This window comes from Leptopilina heterotoma, unplaced genomic scaffold (genome assembly GCF_015476425.1).
Source record: "Leptopilina heterotoma isolate Lh14 unplaced genomic scaffold, ASM1547642v1 Lhet_188, whole genome shotgun sequence".
Classification (NCBI taxonomy): Eukaryota; Metazoa; Arthropoda; class Insecta; order Hymenoptera; family Figitidae; genus Leptopilina; species Leptopilina heterotoma.
In genome coordinates, this window is record NW_025110907.1 from 512,253 (window position 1) to 528,960 (window position 16,708).

A 16,708-nucleotide genomic window follows, 5' to 3' on the forward strand; every position below is an offset into this window, starting at 1 on the left:
TGGAGAAAGCTGAAGAGCTGAAACAGCCGATCTAGCAAGCTAAATGTACTTTATGCACCGTGCCCTCGTTTCATCGTTTTATCCGAACAATTAGACACGTGATCTGCATCTACGAGGTGCTTGCGGGAAAAAACTTTGGTTCCTGAATTGAGAGACTATAACTTGTAATAAGATTCTTGCAAAAGTGGAAGTCATTTGCATTCCTAAAATTCTATTTCTCCTTTTGGTAGTCTTTGAAAAAAAAATTGTCATGACTTGAAATTGTAAAAAAAAAATACCTTACAGAGTCTTTGGTTGGTGAGAGTAATTGGAGGAAATGAGGGAACAAGATGTTGGAATGATATGAACAAGGAAATTAAGTCAGTTTCTGAATTGTAAAAGAAACTAGACACTTTTGCTGAAACCATACATGTTGAGTGATATTTTAACGAGTTCTAAGATAACCCGTTGATGGTATCGTGCTGATAACACTCGAGAGCATTACGTTGAAAGCATATAAGAGCATTTCCCGGTATAAATGCGTGAGGATGCTGCACTTAACTCATTACAGATATGATGAGAACGAAACTGGAATTTCAATTTAATTTAATGCCACTTAATAAGGATGGAATAGAAAAGGGAAAATTTAGAGACAGAATTTTTTTTCCATTGTAATCCCAGGCATGTTGGATAATACCAAATAATTCCCCAGTCAGAATTCCAGAGGGAATTCCGCGCAATGTCTTTAATGATTTAGTAGGCAGCCAAAAAGGAGAGTTCACCTGCCTACTGGTATCGAAGACAACACCCTGGTATGTATTTTGATACTCGAAGCGCACACAACACAAGATCGTGCGATTCGAAATCTCGTGTAGAAAAATAAAATAAACGACTGAAAAGTGGAGGTAGGGAAAAAAGGATACAAAGAACCCTAAGAATCGGGACATTAGCATAAGCTAAGCGCGCGTCCATATAGCACGGAAATAAATAGCTTCCCCCGTTCCCGTTTGTGTCTGCCTCTCCCTTTGGATTTTAGCATAGACCCTAAAAACTCTTGGTTTCTTGTACGTGTGGTCCATTGGCGGATTTCGCACACGTTTTACGTTTCCGAGAGGGTGCTCTCAAAATCGGAATGGGGTAGATGGGCCAAAAGATAGTTCCTGAGCTCCATTCGGACAGGATGCGGTTGTCATCGGACTTGGGAGTTAGAGTAGTATTGTCTACCGGCAACAACGGCGATCGCACTAACCAAAATGGAATGTATTGTTCTCGTTCTGTTGGTTTAACCTTGTAGTATCGCCTACTTCGCTGGACGACGACAGCCGTCAGATGCCATCATATCAGTGTTGATTAGACAATCCCAAAGCTTACTCGGTTTACCTAGCAAATAACAATTCCAACCGGATAGTCTTACTGCCTTAGCTACCCTTTCTTCCGACATTGACCCTATCTCCTTTTGATAGTGCCGGCATCTAGAATTTCCATCCGAGCACCGAAGGTCAATACTCCTTTTCGCAACTATCTATTTCTATCATCTTTTCACTATTTCCAACCGATGGAATTAATTACTAATACTCAAAATTACTTATTAATCAACGCTGACTTTTTTTACATAAAATGCCTGAACGTTACCAAAGCCGGAGCGTCACTGAAATTCGAAACAAAAATCCAAAGTATTCTCTGCTCTTCCTGTTATGTAGCAGACTAAAACTAAATTTGTTATTTTAACTATCTATCTACCCCACGAAGTTTGAACCCAATAGGTAGTTCCGTGAGTTGAAGCATAGTCCAGATTAAGACAAGAGCGGTTATTAGTGGGTCGACCAGAACAAAAGGGATTCTTTATCCAGATATCTGAATTCACAGATTTTCCACTTCTGACTACAAAAAAATAATAATATTTGTACAAATTAAAAATCGACACCAAAGTTAAATAAATATCAGTAAAGGGATACAATCTAAAAACTATTGGAATAAATAGACGTCTATTTGAAATAAATTAATTTTTTATTCAACGAAGAGAGAGATACAAATGACTAGCAGTTACTGTACAGAATTAGCCTATAGCCTAATTACAACCAAATTACAACTTCACTACAAAACTAATTGTAATAGAATTTACATACATATCTAGATAAAAAATCTTCTCCATTATCTTTAGAATCAAAAGCAAAGGTCACATTCCTACAAAAAGTGACCCTTTAATCCAAACCTGTTGGCTTCTGACAAGATTCCGGAATAAATTCGTATCGATTTAAAAGTGAAATCATTCTCTCGGAATTGAATTCCTTTGCAATCGGAGGTGCACGACCGAGTCAGGTGGATCAACCGGTTTTTATCGCGTCCTAAATTTTTTACTCCCAAAAATAAAGCAAAAGATCTTCGTTGTCTTTGGAATTCAAAGTTTGCAATTAATAAGCATTGACGTAACGGTATTATATCCATAGAGATTCGTGAAATAGAAATCAATTTTCGGTGAAGCACATGTCAAAATCTTACCTGTGGTGAAGAGGACGATGGCCTTGAGACAGCTGTACTCGGCTGAATCGACATGAAGTGCTTTAAGTTTCTCCACTTGCTCCTGAAAGATCCTGATATGATCCATAAAGGCAACGACACGATCAGCGGCCATTGGTGCTGCATGAAGTCCCGCAGCCGCAAGTAGTGGTGCCACATGTAATGGCATTGAACATTGACTTGCATTCAGTACAAAGAGTTCACTCCAAACTAACCTCAATAATGCAACTTGATCGGTTACTTGGAGATCTGGGAAAAATGGTATATTCCTTGCCCATTCGACAGCGGAGAATAATAATCTTGCCGCTAATTCGCAAATGTTGTCTATTCCCATAATATTGTTTGGCTGCATACATTGGCCGTACCTCGATGTTGGATATGGTTCCGCCCTGAGGAGTAGGCTGATGTAGGACGACAGGTACGAGTGTCCGTTTATACTCGCGCATGCCACTGCGTCACCGTTCGTCAGTGTAAATTGACCCGGTAGTCCTGGAAGTGATGGCTGCGAGGGTGGTACTCGCCCTCTCTGCACGGCTGTAACATAAATTAAAGTATTCTTTTAGATTTTGTACCCAAACTATTCGATTCAGTCAATATAAATTTTAGGACTAAAGGAAAACCTAATCGTAAATACAGGAAGGGATTACGCTTCCTTAAAATAAAGTATAAACATATTTAGGGAAAATATTAAAAATTAACAATAATCGCAGAGACTCAGGCAGAGTAATCAAAAGGGAAATTTCGGGTAAGCATCATTCAGTATCACACAAAATACAAAGTATTATTTTAAACTAAATCCTAATAGAATCCTAATAGAAAAACAGCTAATTTTTTGTCTAGATTTGTCAAGATGACGGTCGTGATTGGTTAAATGATGATGACGGTTGCTATTAATTGAAATACAATGATGACGGTCACTATTGGTCAGAAATCATAGCGATGACGCTTGCTATTGGTTCATTTTCTTCATTCATGTGTCAAGGCTGTCAACGAGTATAGAAAAATATTAAAAGTGAAAAAGTGACAAACACGAGGTAAATAAAATAGAAATAAAGTTTGTTTGTGTGTAATAAGGATAAAAGATTTTATCAACAATTTTGATGTTTCAGCATCATTAAAATTGTTTATTTATCATGAATTATAGATCGTCTTGAATACATTCTCGCCGATAAATCCGAAGTCATATGCAAAGTTCTGTTTTATTAGAAAATTATACCGGTCCGCTATATGGTATAACAGCTAATAAGTGTCAATAACTGTCTCTTCTATTCCCGGGGTGAAATTATTATTGTAGAATCCAAACGGACAGTGAACATCTCTCACTCTCTTATAGGTATAAGAGAGACGTTATGTATATATCGTCTGCAATCCAGTAATGTAATGAAGTTTACGATACGACATTTAAGCGTGCGAGAAACATGCATAGTTCTAAATCGCACTCGCTTATAAGATAAGGTGTGCTATCTACATTTTGTAAGCAAACAATCTTGACGGATGCAACTTAATGCCTTTATCATCAGGTAAATTATTGACTTTGGGGACCACTTGGAGAGCAGGGCGGCGATTGATCATTAAAGTTCTTTTTTTTTTTTGTAGGCATTCCCCTTTCTTTGAGTTCGAAAAAAATTCGCGTAGGTATTAATTTTTGAAGAAAGGATATTATCTTCTAAAAATTTGCTTGTCGTTTTAACTGCTGTGGCTGAGGAAAGCAATTCACTTAGATTTTTAGAACATTACGGAATTACTACCATTATTGTTGGTGGTAGATTTACGGGTATAGCCTTCACTTGTAGAATTTACGATTTTGTTAGTTGATAAATACAATTTTAAAGGACATTGATTGATGACAATTCCATTAATCATAAAAAATAAAAGTAGAGAAAAAAAAATAGAATCGTATTTTGAATATTACTCGCAGGAAATACTCTTATAGGATCAAAAAGTGTTCGAGTTGCAAACAGCGTTTTCCGTGTATCTCTTTCTCTCGAGTCTTTTCGCGAGCATGTTTAAGGTCTCAGGGGGTCCGCGGAGTCGTCGATGCGTGACTGCATCGATAAGCACAATAGAATACAATGCCAGGAGGCTGACAATAAGAAAATTCATTCTTACTCTGGGATTCCCTATTTGAACAAATTCCTCCTTGTTCCTAAAGAAAAAAAACTATTCTTTTTTTTGTTAAAATTTTTTTCCAATGAGGAGTTTTAAAAAAATTAATTTGCGAAAAATTGATTTAAGAAAAATTAATTTTAGGAAAATCAATTTTAGAAAAATTAATTTCTTTAGCAAAAATAATATTTTAATATCCAATTATTAATGACACATGTTAGGCATGGATCATTTGAATGAACTGCGTGAGATAATAACGCGCATTGAATGACGCCTTAGAATCGAAAGGATCAGAAAAGGAAGGAAGCTGTCCCTTGTGTGTGACTGTCTAACAATTGTCGAAGAAATATTTCAGTAAATTGCTTTTCAAGTCATGCTCCTAATAGCGAGTGGGTGTCCATACGCGTGAATACAGTTTTGCACACGTGCGTTCCATAACTATTCCCAGGGACACGTGCATGACTAGGAAGTCTTTAGAGACTCATCCTCTTAAATGAACCATTTATAATTGACATATGCAGAAATATTATTTCAATAAACTATGGGCATTGTTAGGTAAGAATCTTTCAGCAATTGTTGTACTCTACACTTTCTTTTATTTTTGAACTTGTCACCTTTTTAATATGACTATAATTTCCTATTGGATGTCAGCAACATTTGCATTCAGTGTCACTGATTATGAATCTGATGTCAGTTTTTTAAAATTCAAAATGGCGGATCCAATATGGCGGATAAGAAAATTAAAAAATTAGTGGATTCACTTTAAATTCGTCACTCGGGGGTTTTTGGGATCGCTGAATACGAATCCGATGTTAGCTTTTAAGAATTAAAAATGGCGGATCCAATATGTCAGACGATTTTATTGAAAATCGATCCAATTTTCCTTGAAATTGTTACTCGAGGGTTTCAGAGGCCACTGATTACGAATATAAAGTCAAAATTTAAAAATTCAAAATGGCGGATTTAATATGGCGGACGAATATTTAAAAACTCAATGGATTTGCTGAAAAATCGTTAATCGGGGGTTTTAAAGGGCATTTCAAATTTGGAAAATAAGGTTAATTTGGAAATTGTTAAATTATATTTATGTGATCATTGGAGGAAAATTTTTTTTTAGATAAAAACACACACACAAGAGGGATTGAGGTTCTACGAAGGAGGCAATGAATAGGAATGAGGAACTTGACAGAATTAGTGCTTCATTAAAAGGAAACCTATTTGTGGACGTAAATTGCTGTTGAGGTAATTGACAAGCGCGTTGCATCTTTCTTCTTCTTGTTCTTTTTTTTCTGATTTAGAGTCGTGTCTAGGTTCCGACCTCTCAGATTCTTAGGGGGCATATAATACTCTTACAACTCTGGAAGAATAAGTTGAGTCTTGAGAGTCGATACGAGTAGAGGCACCCCGCTGAGACTCATCGCTTGAATTCCAAGCCTCACAGTCCTGCGGCTAACGAAGCAACAAGCAAAACTTTTCCATTCTTCTTTCTCTTTTTTAATTTCTTCCTTTTGATTCTTCCAATTCTTTAACTGTCTGTTTGTCGCAATTTACTATTTTGATTTTCTATTTTAAGTCACTACTCTCGTGATTACTCCATAATCAAAGAAGACGATTTTTCTCCATGAGGGGAAAAAGATTATGCTTTGAAAAGTGGATCTAACGAATCGGGAAAAGTATGATTCGAATTTGAGAAAATTTTCCGTTTAAACTTTCTCGTTCAGACATTTTTTCTTGTATTGAAATGCCAAATGGAATGACAAGAGGCGAAATAAGATAAACTTGTTTCGATTATATGCGGGTGTAAATGTGTCCCAAGATAAAAGAGATATTGAAATGAATCATTGACTCTATGGGTGGAGGTTGTCCTTTCGTTTCGTCACGAATCAATCTTTAGGAAAGTAATATTCGAAATGAGAATGAGAATACACTTTGAGTGCAAAAAAATAGACTGTTAACTAAAACCGTAATTCTCCACTATACACTTTTGCCGTATATGCAAATGGCAGATGGAACGATGCCTCGCGAGAGATAGCCTTTTCGAATGTCTCACCGTTAGACCACATTCTGGATTATATCGAACCTTAGCGCATTGCCTTTATAATAGACTCTCTTTCTCTCTCTCTTAAAAGTGAAGGAGAGAGAAAATAAATAGTTCAATATAAGAAGGGAATTTTCTTCCATTACATTTTGAAACTAGAAAAATAATGCGGAAATCTATTGGAATCTGCCAACAAATTTCAAACCATTGAAATAGTGAAAGGTATTTCACTAACAACTTTATTCATCAGGTGATGGGAGGAAAAATAGTTCCTAGAGTATGGTGTCAACTATATATTTATGTCCTAACAACTTCTTCCAACTTCATTAATTTTACCTTTTATTCGAAATATTTTTTAATTTTATTTAAAAATTTTTGATTTGTGCACGAATCTATACTTTTGGATCGAATTTTCATTAAATCGTTTTGATATAAGTTTGAAGAAAAAACCGGTTTGAATCGACAAACGGAAAGTCGTCAAATTTTACGATATCTGTTTTTATTGGTTTAAAAATGGTACGTGTTTAACGACTCAATTGAGTGGGTTCAAAGTCCTCTTTCGGATAAGTTAAAAACACGATGAAGGTCGTTGTTATTTGGCGTCAAGATGAGATGACACCACCCGCAGAAAGAGGAAAATCGTTCTCGTTAAAATTTCAAAAAGATTCGAAAGAAGGAGCGGTTTTTGATTACAATTATACGAATATGAAGTCAGATTTTTAAAATTCAAAATGTCGGGCTATTGCCAACAAGTTAAAATTACAGAAATTATATGTGATTCGAGGTCGTTGATCACGAATTTGAGGTTAAATTTTAGAAAATCAAATTGATAGGCCTAATATAGAGGAAAATGAAATAGTAACATTAGATTAGTAGTCAGTGACCCTGAAAAACCCCCGAGTAACAAGTGTTAAGCCTTCGTTTTTTAAAACTCAACCGCCATGTTGGATCCGCCATTTTGGATTTTGAAAAGCAGACCTAGAATCCATAATCAGCGATCCTAACAACCCCTTGAGACCCGGGGACTATGAATAGAAGGAAACTTCAGTAGTTGAATTTTGCTCCTTCTCTTCAGAGACTTCGAATAAAAAAAAATCAGTTTGCATCATTATTTCCTTGGTGTTCATTAGGTGCCGCGCCACGATTTGTAATGTTAAACTAACGTTGAAGTTGAATGGGAAAAAAAAATTGTGGAGAATACTGTTGGACGTGCGCTATTGCCGCAGCTATTGCACGAGAAGATCCCAGCTGCAAAGCGCGAGGCGGAGAAGTGAAATTAGCATGATGCAGTTCCCGATAGAGTCGACCCCGGTGCATATGGCGCGAAGCGGAATATCGTGTATACGGTATGCAGATTTGGTACCGTTAACGTTGCACTTACTACCGCGGATGCTCAACAGTGGCTCTATGCTTTAACTACCTGGGATGTATATCCTATATATATATGTGTGTGTTGTGACGTACGCGATCTTAAGGCGATTCTAATGTAGACTCCTCTAGAATCTAAAAGCGAGAAAACATATATATAGTTTATCTTCTTTCTTTCTTTATATATATAGGATTCGCGCTCGCGTGAAAACACGATTCATCCCCTTCATTGCGATTGCTGATCTACGATCGAGCCATGATCGCCACATGATCATCGGAAACGATCGGAAGAAAACAGTTACTGTAATAGTTATATTTTCATTCTGTGTGATACTCGAGCTATTGGAACATTGTTACCATAATGAGTTTTGTATCATATTCTCTCTCTCTCTCTCTGCTTTTTCTGTCCCTCTCTCTATCTTATTCTCTTTCTCTCTCTATTTTTTTTCTCTATCATATTCTTTCACTCTTTGGAGAGAGAGAGAGAAAAGCAGTTATATATTTCAAATAATGATTTACGAGGACTTACATCAGGAGAGTTTATTATCTATCCCATACTTATATGGATCATTTTTAAATTATCCTCTGTATTCGATCTAGAAATCTAAAAATACAAATCTACGACAACAAAAGATTTCATCAGAGTTGATAATTAAAAGAATACTTACAAGTAAATATTTTACTAATTATAGAAAAATGAAAAATTTAATTTTGGTCAGCCAAATCGTTGAAATAAAAATCTTCAACCAAGTCAGGGAACTCAGGGAAAAGTAAGAGATTTTTAGTAAAAGTATCTCTGTTAATTTGAATCAGTTTAAAATTATGAAAATAATTAAATTATTTTGAGAAATTTTAATACTTGTAAAGATAGTTGAATTCTTGCGAAGGATTTTATTAGGATAATTGTAAATAATACATTTTTTTACGAAAAATTTTATAGTAATTTAAATTATTATAAAAAATGAAGAAATGGATCACTCCGAGTGATTCATTTCTTCAGGTTTTATAATAAAAATTTTGATAAGTTGTTAATTTCAAAAAGTTGAATTTCAAAATTTTTGAAATAAATATTAAATATTTATTTAAGAAAGAAGTTATTCATGTTTTCGAATAAAAATAATAATTAGACATATAAAGAAAATTTTTCAAAATTCAAAATGGTGGATCCAATATCGCGGGTAAATTTTAAGAAACTACTTGGATTTTCATGAAATTCGATCTCAACGGGTTCTTAGGAACGCTCATCACGAATTCGAGGTCATTTTTTCAAAATTCAAAATGGCAGATCCAATATGGCGGATAACATTTAAAAAACTTAATGTCTAAGCTTGCTACTATTGTTACTCGGGAGTTTCTGGGGTCAATGATTACTAATCTGATGTTACTATGTTAAAATTCAAAATAACAAATTCAAAATGTTTTGAAAATGCGTAAATTTAAGAATTAATTTAATTCTTGTACTTTCTGCTCTTCTCTTTTCTGAAGAAAACCGCAATGCTGATCAATTCCAAAATTGTGGGTACAATTTTCAATAACTTCTATACACAAAAGTGACGAACGCAATACTTTTATATTTTTGCTGAATAACTTTACTAATTAATTAACTTTTGTGGAAAAAAAATCTCTTTTCGAAGAATGTACATTGGCAAAGTATTCCAATTACGAGGCTGTGATGCAGGCGCAATAAATTTCTGAATTCTCCTCTGTGTTGAGTCGAGGGCTTGAAGGATCGTAAAGACGCAAGAGAGTGAGTGAGAGAGAGATGCAAGTACGGCGCGCACTCGACCATGACCATGGAACGAAAGCCCGAAGCGACACGTCTTCTCGATTAAATGTCTTCTCGATTAAATTTACAATATCCACAAAACCAGGAACGAAAGACGACGACGACGACGACAACAAAGTCCGTATATGCAAACTCAATATGCATGTCCTGATCTGGTAAATGACGGCTTGATTGCTTCTGTCATTCTCAAGGTCATGTGCGCGCTAATATTTATAGAACACGCCGCGGCAGACTTCATTCATAAATTTTCATAAATAAACTACTTTCAGTTCATTTTTTGTTTGACGTGTAAAAATAGTAATTTTCAATTATAATTTTTATTTTTTTATATTTATTACTTTTAATTTTTCTTTTTTTTTGAGGGGGAAAATAAAGAAATAAAAATCGAAAACTAGAATGTAATAAGTAGAGCATTTATTATTTTGTCTACGAAGTGAAGAAAAAGAAGGAAATTAATTCTTTTCTCTAAACGACCTCCGACTTGTTGCGGATTATTAGATGGCACGTGGAATTTATCATCAGGCGTTTATCTACAAACGTTTATAAGTTATTAATAAACAAGTTAGAATGATTATTGAAGGAAAATTAAAATTCGTTTCTGCGCGAGAAACTAATAATTCTCTGCAATTCTTTCTGCGCAAAACTAGACCGAAAAATGTGTAAAAACTTTCCATTATAATTAATTCGCTTTAATCTCGTTAATCGAAGATTTTTGGTATCGCTGATTACGAATCTGGAGTTGGGTTTTCGAAATTCAAAATGGCGAATTCAAAATGGCGGATGACTTTTGAAAATTTGTCCATTATCTGAACAGTTGATCAAATTTTCCTAAAAATTATAAATTGGGCATTTAGGAACGTTGATCACGAATTAGAGGTCACTTTTTTTAAATTCAAAATGGTAGATCCAATATGGAGGTTAAATTCTAAGAAACTACATGAATTTTCATGAAATTTGATCTCAAGGGGTTTTTAGGAATGCTAATCACGAATTAGAGGTCAGATTTTCGAAATCCAAAATGGCGGATCCAATATGGCGAACAAGAAAATTAAAAAATAACTGGATTCGCTTTAAATTTATCACTCGGGGGTTCTTGGGGTCACTAATTACGAATCTGACGTCGGTTTTTAAAAATACAAAATGGCGGATCTAATATGGCGGATAAAAATTAAAAATAACATGCAATATAATAAAAGAATAAGAATTCAAAAGTGACAATTTTATGAAAAGATAAAAATTATGCATATATTTGTTTTGGGTGGTTATCCTTCTTTTTTTTCGACGGGCAAATTTTATTGCACTGTGAGAAGTATGCGGGCCCTATGGAATGGAATACGCCTGTGAGGCCAATTGGGATTGGGACGCACGTGTTACCTGGTCCTTGACGACATAGATTGATGATCCAAGACACAGATCAAAAGATGCCAACTATCACTTTCTCGCGCGCATGAAAAATCAACGTCTTTCTTTTTTTTTCTTCTCTCTGTGACCTGCGCTCGCTTACACGTGTGATGCATACAATGCGAGTGTCCTTTTTCTTTTTTTTTTGCTCAGATATATCACTCAAAATAAATACAAACATCGATAAACGACAATCAATCTTGTAAATTCTCTGGTTTGTATTTGTTTATATGCGGCTAAGAATTTCTCCATGTGCCCACAAACTGATAAACGAATTATAGGATTCTTTGATCGACGTGGCACCCGTGGCGCGTCATTTAAAATGCTAATGCTTTGCCTTCGCCACGACAGCCGCTTTGATTAAGACGGTCACACATATATACAACTCATGTATTTATGATCCGTGAAAAAAAAAAATTCATTAATATTATCCATATATTCTTTTTATTCAACATATAGTCACACATAATTTCGGAATTTCAATTCATTTGTCATACTGAACAAAAAAAAATTTTCAACTTATCCAAAATAATCTTTTTTGTAATTAAAATTTCTTATAAAGAAGAAAATAGATGAAAAATGAAAAAATTTTGTTTGAATAAATTCTGAATGATTAATAACTATTGGGCCTTAAGATTTTTTCTTCTATATAGCAAATTATGAAAGATAAAATCGACAAACTTGAACAATTAGAAAATGTAATTCACACGATTTCGAGTAAGTTTCTATCACGTGGGGAGTTGAAAGAATAAAAAATTTACTATATAACGAGGCTCCATAAATGTCTGCACTTTAGTGTTGATGGAAAGTTACGATACGTCCCGCTAGGCATTTATCAAAGTTTCGCTATAAATCTTTCGATGCGAAAAAAAGCAGGAAAAAAAAATAAAAAAAATTTTTGTACTCAAATATATATTATTTAAAAGGTAGAAATTTAGTATTTGTCTAAATGCTCACATCAAGGCGCGCATTACGATGCGTATAAAACGCTTAGAAAGGAATTCGCCGCGGCATTCATTCGCGTATTATGTCGCGAATGGCGGTATTTTATTTCGCTAGTTGTGTCCACGCTTAATTTTCCCGGCCAATGAACAGTTATCATGGATTTGCATAACTTAAACCAAGTTCGTCTTCTTTAGTCGGCACTAGAAATTATTATTCTTTCTCTTGCCAAAACTTATAGGCATAACTATATTTCACTTTCAGAAAAAAAAAATTTTATTTATAATAAAAAATCGCTATACGGTATTGTAATTTCTTTGCGAAAGTATGTTAAGCACGTGATATACAAAGTAAACTATAAGTGAAGTAACGGCTTTTTTATTTCTTATTTAAATTCAATCTTTTTGATACAAAGTTGGCAGACTGACAAAATTGACAGAAACAATTATTTTCAATTTTTTTCTAAAAAGAAATCAGAAATACTCGAAACTATAGAGAAAATTATAGAGGATAACATAAGAGATTATTTAGAACTAAACAAAAAATTTAGAAAATTCTTTTGAAAAAATTTTATTAAAATTTTTTTTTTAATTTAAAATGAAAAGTTTCAATCAAATAGTCAAAACAAAAAAAATGATCGATTATTAAATTTTGGCAAGAATGTTAATGGCGGAAATGATTTGAAAGTATAAATACATAGCTGATTCAGCACAACGTGTGTGTAACGTTCTTGGAATATTTGAGAAGGTCGTACAATCAATTTCTATCATTTTATTACGAAAAAAATAATTATGCAACAAACTTGCATTATATAAATTAAACTTCTTCCTTTTTTGAAAAGGAAATTTTAAAAAAAATTTATATTATAAATCGAATATGTTTTTGGGAATCTTTACCATCAGTTTTCTCAAAAAGCTAACGTTGTACGTAATTTTAGAAGCCGGATTCGTGATCAACAGGTCAAAATACATCGAAAATGAGTATAATATCAAAAATTAGAAAAAACCAAAAAAATTGAGGTTTTTGAAAAAAGTGGGGGTAAAAACTCCCAAAAACAGTTTTTTTTCTATTTTTGATATAGGAGTCGTTTTCGATGTATTTTGGTCCTATGAACACGACTCCATAGTCTAAAATTATCTAGCATTTCAATTTTTAAAGAAATCTGATAGATCTAACCCAAAAAATCGTGTTTGCGCATGAATCTTTACCCCTAATTTTCAATATTCCGATTTTGATTTAGAAATTACTGGCAAACAAAGGCGCCTTTTTTCACCACTAATCTAACAGTGTCCTTAAATGGCTATTCTGCTTTAATTGGCAATTAAGAGGAGTATCGTTGTAGTGACAAGGCGTCCTACAAAAAGACCGACAGGCAGGAGTAAAAAAAAACCAAATTCAACGGAGAGAAGGGTTCGATGCTCGATTGAGAGAGGTATGCATCCACCTACAATTTCTCCCACGTAGATGACCTAGATGAGTGGGTCATTAGGCCGCGTGGTGCTGTGCTTTTCAGTTTACGAGTATTTACCTCTCTTATCTATCACTTGTTCTTTGCTCCGCGCGAGAAGAACGAACGGCGCACTGAAATCGTGCACCTGCAAACTACTAACTTGAAACTTCCATGAACTATCACTCTTCCCCTCCTTTTCTCTCTCACTCTCTCTCATCTTGATGGACCATTTTCGCACATCTTAGGCCGGTGTCTTTTGAACTACTCTTTCAAAGCCCATAATTTACCAGAAAACATATTTCTTATTCATATAAATGTTTCTCACATTTCACACTTTCTTTATTTGAATATAAAAAAAGTAAATTAGAAAAAAAATTAAAGGGAAAAATTTAATTGCTAAATTTTATGAGTGGGGAGGGAAAAATTTGAAAATATTAAAATCGAGTATCGAGTTTCTAGCAGTTGAAACTGATCGAAATGGAGCTTTAGGCTGCGAATTACAAATTCAAACTAGTAATGCGAACCGTGTAAAAGGAGGCATCGTGAAAGAGTTATGATCTTTCCAAGGAGTCCAGTCTCTTTCTCTCTCTCTCTCATCCCATCATTAGCATCTGCAAGCACCACACGAGCCTTACACGTAGGTGTTTATTTATCGTATTAAGTCTCGACATAGAAAATTAGCTCCTCCTCACATTTTCTTCTTATTATGCGCGCAATTATTCCGCCACAAAACTGTAACGATTCTTTAATTCCACATTTCTTTCGACTTAATTGGCGTATTGAGGCTTTATAAAATTATATAATAATACACCTAATGGAACGCTTAATAAAATCGTGGTATTTATTTCTCGGTCAGGTGGAATTATTTCTGAACCGTGTTTTATGATTTTTAAATATATATAAAATTCGGACTTTTTTTACATAGGAATTAAGATTAAGATTTTCTAGTACTTTAATAAGAATCCCTGACTTTTTCCTAATTTCCCTGACTAATTCTATTTTTTCTGACTTTTCCCTTACCTGTGGCATCTTATAACATTTAAGAAGTTGGAACCTAACCGAATTTGCTCGAGAGAAAAATTTCTCAGATAAATTTAGATCCTATTTAATAGACAATAGCTCATGTGACAATTGTTGCAGTTACAGTATCATAGTTCCCACGACGTTCCAAGTGTGTCTTGAATGTTTTTACACACTTTCATTGAAGACAATAAATTTAATGACCCATTAAGTCTAGTTAACACCCTTTTTAACGATGCACTTTGTAAAGAAACTCCAGGAATCAATTAAGAGGTTACACGGTTGATTTCCAAGACTTTAACTCTCGATTGAGAAAATTCCAATAATTTTCCAGAAATATTTCCTGGAAAAACTGAAAATTTAAACGAATTTAATTTATAATAATTTATGGTTACTATTATCATAGCAACCATTGCTATAATGTTACTATGGTAACCATTATCACACCAACGGTTCGTTTAGTAACTATTACGATAGCAACGGTTGCTATGGACCCAATCGTAACCATTACAGCGTAACGTAAGGGCCCCTATCGGGGGGCCGTTAGGATATACCGTCAGAAGTTCGAGTTAGAGTTTCGGTCCCTAACCACAAAATCCTAAATAAGAAACGAAAATCAAGAAAATAAGAACAAAAAACGAAAATCCTTTTTCGAAAGATATTCACTCTGACGTCATGTGTGTTTATAAATACAAACCTATGACGTAAGAAGAAATGATTGAGAAGGAGCCTAGCGATTCTCGAAGAGGACGAAGCAATGCCTTAGGGCAGTCTGTATACGAACCTGAATCACCTCCGCTCGCGCGTCCACAGACTCGATTCTAAACCAACTTCTCTTTTGCGCCGACAAAAAAAAGAGCAGAAAAAAATCCCCTGGGAACTTGGCTTAAGGAATTCAGGAAGTTAATTTATGGCAACGCGAAAAATAAGTATAGTAAACGTAAAATATTATGGAATATGGTTTTGTAAAAAATTGTATTCGGAGAATTGAATATTCAAGAAGCTCGAAAGTTTCAGAAAAAAGTTTCTTATACTACAAATTAATATGTGCACCATGGCTAATAGCAAAAATAGTTTTAAAATCAAGGAATATGTCTTTTGTCAAAATATACAAATTTTCAACTATTTTTTTGGTCCTCGACAGAAAATATAGAAATTTTAGAAAACTATTTTAAATTTTGAATAGTTTAAAGTATATTTCTGTTCGAGAAAGATCTTTGATTTTGAAAATACATAATAACAGAACGAATAATATATTGAAATGTAAAGAATCACTTATCCAGAATGACAATTTTTCACTTGCATGAAACACCAACAAGTCGACAGTTATATCATCAAGAGAATAAAAGTAGCAATTGCAGCAAGATTATCATTTTATACGGACTTACATTTGTGAATACGAAGACGATACGTATAAAGAATCGAATATATATATACGAAGAGACGGAAGAAGATTATGCTACAAAGTACAGTTTTTTTTAATATTGAGAGAGTCTACCTCGAAATTACTATACTTTCATTGTATTTCTGTTGATACTATGAGATTTTCTGCGTGTGGTTGAAAATAACCTGAAATCATATCTTTCGACATATTTATTGTACAATTGCCGTGCCTCCTTCGAAAAACCGCAAGTCGAATCAAAGAGGTTGGTTTTCATGGCCATGATCATTTCTTTATACTCGATTCTTTTTCGTCCTCTTTCTCTCTCTCTCTCTCTCTCTCGCTCTCTTTCTCTCTTTTGCGCTCTCTTTCTCTCTCACCTTAGCAAAATTTTTTCGAATCGACTCAAGTTAATCGTACAACCGATTAACGGTCGTGATTGCCGAGTGGCTATATAAAGGCGCCTCTCGACGAGATTTCAGGATTCGACCCAAAGTCCAGCCAGACTTTTTTAATCTCATATGCGCTTTTTAAGGCATATGCCGAAATAATTCTGCCGGGGAATATTTTTAAATATTGATATCTTCTCTGTGAAAACTCATTTAATTTTAAAATTCGATATTTCGACTCATATTGTTCCCAATAGGCTTTTTTTAATGTTCTTATGTTGAACACAACGTAAAAATACGATTATGTTGCGTTCAACGTAAGGACATAAAA

At 34.3% G+C, this 16,708-nt stretch overlaps 1 protein-coding gene across 3 annotated transcripts in view; it reads right to left on the bottom strand.

The window, feature by feature from the left end:
• The window catches only part of LOC122500546 (steroid receptor seven-up, isoforms B/C), a 171,647-nt gene that overhangs the window by 44,175 nt on the left and 110,764 nt on the right, over positions 1–16,708 (bottom strand). For all 3 annotated transcript variants that reach the window (XM_043609517.1, XM_043609515.1, XM_043609516.1), the window contains one exon: positions 2,479–3,030. In XM_043609517.1, coding sequence (XP_043465452.1) covers positions 2,479–3,030 — 552 coding nt within the window. The remainder of the gene's footprint in view (positions 1–2,478; positions 3,031–16,708) is intronic.